This window comes from Chenopodium album, chromosome 7 (assembly GCF_948465745.1).
Source record: "Chenopodium album chromosome 7, dcCheAlbu1.1, whole genome shotgun sequence".
Lineage (NCBI taxonomy): Eukaryota > Viridiplantae > Streptophyta > Magnoliopsida > Caryophyllales > Amaranthaceae > Chenopodium > Chenopodium album.
Genome location: NC_137840.1, coordinates 57,570,373 through 57,574,068, shown reverse-complemented (window position 1 = coordinate 57,574,068; position 3,696 = coordinate 57,570,373). Strand labels below are relative to the sequence as shown.

The 3,696-nt window shown below is 36.0% G+C and overlaps 1 protein-coding gene across 1 annotated transcript; it reads left to right on the top strand.

Moving 5' to 3' along the window:
* Positions 1-1,252: 1,252 nt before the first annotated feature.
* LOC145637970 (cytochrome P450 78A7-like) lies at positions 1,253-3,696 on the top strand. Its single transcript, XM_081688958.1, has 2 exons — positions 1,253-2,278; positions 2,759-3,696. The coding sequence occupies exons 1-2, from the start codon at positions 1,253-1,255 to the stop codon at positions 3,401-3,403; spliced, it is 1,671 nt and encodes a 556-aa protein (XP_081545084.1). The 3' UTR covers positions 3,404-3,696.

Genomic DNA, 3,696 nt, shown 5'->3' with positions numbered 1-3,696 from the left:
CTCGAGTAGAGCCTTTTCACTGATGGCTTGGCACTCTAAAAGCCAAAATGGCTACATACTTGGCATTTGTTTTTTTTAGAATATTTTATCATTCATTTCATTTCGAGACATTGTGCATTCAAGGACGCATGAGCGCATGATGGAAAGTTTTATGTAGCCATACTATTTCTCTAGCTAAAAAGCAAGTTCTACTCCGTACTAATTTGTTACCTTAATTTAAAGAATTGATATGCATACTATACGGCTATACTCCCTTATTAAGGGTCTGTTCTTATTGATTGAACTGAACTGAACTGAACTTAGCTGAACTAAAATGAATATTTTATAAGAGAAGAAAATTAGGAGTTGAATTGAACTGAACTGAACTAAAATGAATATTTTATAAGATAAGAAAATTAGAAGCTGAACTGAACTGAGCTGAACTTAAATGAACTGAATTAAACTAAACTAAACTGAACTGAAAATAAACATATGAGAACAGGCCTAGGTTGTTAATAGACATCTTTAACAAATCACACAAATTTTACAATCATTTCATGAATTGACTTATCAATTGTACATATTTTCGAGTGGACCTATGTCAAATTGAGTGGATTGAACATATGTGGACCTATAGAGAGGTTGTCAAAAATTGTCCGTCTAACTACAATCTGACAAAAATCAAAGTGATTCGATCTATATGCGTTTAGCATTATTATACTTAATAGGGTTATGTAAAATACATAAACTTATATAATAGTTATGTTTTAATTATAGTATAAAGCAAATCATTAATTATGCAATACAAGAATACCAAATTAACTTTAATGACCATAAGGTATTTTATAAATTATTATTAAGTACAATAAGTAGGATGATAGCCACAACATACAATGTGATACAACACTTACGGACTTTATAGAGATACATTAAGTCAAGAAAAAGAGGGATGGATGGAAATGATGTAACTATTGTGACAAAGAATGAATTATAATTAAGAACAAAAAGGTTTGTTTATTGTTTTTTTTTTTTTAAAAAAAAAAATATATTTTTCTTAATCATGTTACATGTAGATAGTTGTTTACGTGAAATTGCTAAAACATGGCCCCCACCCCCACTTTCTCCAAATGACCCTAATCCACAGCCTAATTCTAGCATTTGGAGGCCTATAAATATAGAGACCAATAGTGTTGTCTACCTCACCTCTCTACTCTTTCTCATTCTCATACTCTCTCTTAATATCTTTTTTTTTTTTCTCTTAATCCTTGAGAACATGGCAGCAACAATCCCAAATGATGAAAAACTTTGGTTATTTTTCACCCTACCACAAATTATCACCTTTGAAAACATTATTTCAACCAATTTAACAAGTTTACCTTTTTTAGCTACCCTTATTGTAATCTTTTTTCTCGGTCTTTTTACTTGGGCTATCTTCTCTTCACCTGGTGGTCCGGCCTGGAAAAAAGGCCGCAACCATATGGGCCGAGTCCCAATCCCTGGCCCGAAAGGCTTGCCTGTTTTTGGTAGCTTATTCACCTTAAGCCATGGCTTGGCTCACCAAACCCTAGCCTATGTGGCTCAGGGTTTTGGGAGTAAGCAGCTCATGGCTCTTAGCCTTGGCTCAACCCCAGTGGTTGTGACCTCGGACCCTGAGATTGCCCATGAGATCCTAACATCACCGTACTTTGCTGATCGCCCAATCAAACAGTCGGCTAAGCAACTCATGTTTAGCCGAGCCATTGGGTTCGCTCCTAGTGGGGCCCATTGGAGGCTCCTAAGGAGAATAGCTGCCTCCCACTTATTTTCACCAAGGCGCATTTTAGCCCATGAAAGTGGGCGCATGCTAGAATGCACCAACATGGTTAATGCAATATTTAAAGAGCAAGTTTTGCATGGGGTTGTTTCTATTAGGAAGCATCTCCAAGCAGCTGCCCTAAACAATATTATGGGGAGTGTTTTTGGCAAAAGATATGACCTGAATGGAGAAGGCAACATGAGTCACGAGGCGAAAGAGCTAGATGAGCTTGTTAAGGAGGGTTTTGAGTTGTTAGGAGCCTTCAATTGGAGTGATCATTTGCCATGGTTGAAGCATTTTTGTGACCCTAGTGGGATCGTACAACGTTGCTCGTCCCTCGTTCCTCGTGTTCGAAGATTGGTACAACTAATCATCGACGAACATCGAGAACGTAGGATGAATAATGGTAGTGATGCATCTGAAAATTCGGATTTTGTTGATGTGTTGCTCTCCTTGGAAGGTGAAGAAAAACTACAAGAGGATGACATGGTCGCTGTACTTTGGGTATGTTCATACTTCATATAGTAGTCTATTTATCCAAAACAATGTTTTCTTTGTACGTACCACTTTTCACGTTTGTCAATAAAATAGAATCTAAATAATCACTATAATTTAATTAATTAATAATCTTTTAGCCTTAAACAATGGGAATGAATAATTTAATTAATAATTAGTATCCATATTTTTAAAAATAATTACACTTAGAAAAACCAAAAAGGTTAAATAGACTAAATAGCGAACAATATCTTATCGTTAAATTATATTGGCTAAGATAAACTTTGTAAGTAGTAGCATATATAAAAGTTACTTAGAAAAAGAAAGAAATGTTTGCAAAGCACTAGGTATATCCGTATATTATTAGTACTCATTAGCTAGTGTTATTACTTAAACCGACAATTTTAATTTATACGTATGTAGTAAAGTCTTTTTTTTATTTATTTATTTATTTTGGGAATATATATTAACATTTTTCTATCTATATAGGAAATGATTTTCCGTGGAACAGACACAATTGCACTACTTATTGAGTGGATTTTAGCTGAATTGGTATTGAACCCAACAATACAATCCAAGCTACAAAATGAGATTGCCAACGCAATGGAAAGTGCAGCCACAAACTCAGTCATTGCCAAGTTACCTTATTTACAAGCCGTGGTAAAGGAAACCCTACGTCTCCACCCTCCCGGTCCACTTCTCTCATGGGCTCGACTGTCCACAACCAATGTCGGTCTTAGCAATGGCATGGCTGTCCCTAAGGGAACCACCACAATGGTTAACATGTGGTCCATAACCCATGACCCTAACGTGTGGGACAATCCTGCTATGTTTAATCCGGAAAGGTTCTTACACAATTCAGCCACTGCTGGCATAGATATTGATGTCCGAGGAAGTGACCTACGACTTGCCCCGTTTGGGGCAGGCCGTAGAGTCTGTCCTGGAAAAGACCTAGCACTTGTGACAGTGAGCCAATGGGTGGTCATGCTAGTTCACAACTTTAAGTGGATCCAACACGAGACAAACCCAATCGATCTTAGTGAAGTGTTGAAGTTGTCATGTGAAATGAAGTGCCCTCTCTCAGCTGTGGCTATTCCAAGGAATTGCTTTGTTACAAAACAATACAAATACTGATTAACAAAATCAACAAAGTACAATCATGCTAAGCTATCTACATACACTTTAACGTGTTATAATTACGTTACACTATATACAATATAGTTTTGCATGGAAATGATGCACCAAAAATACTTTATATTATAGCACACACCTATACATATGTCAACGTTCAAGTGTTATGTTTTCCACCTTTTCATATTGCTATGTAAACCTTTTTATTTGTAAGCGTGTGCAATACTGTGTACCTTTTTATATATGTTAGCTTTGTTTTATGTGCAATTGTATACTCAACAACGAGAATAATAAAA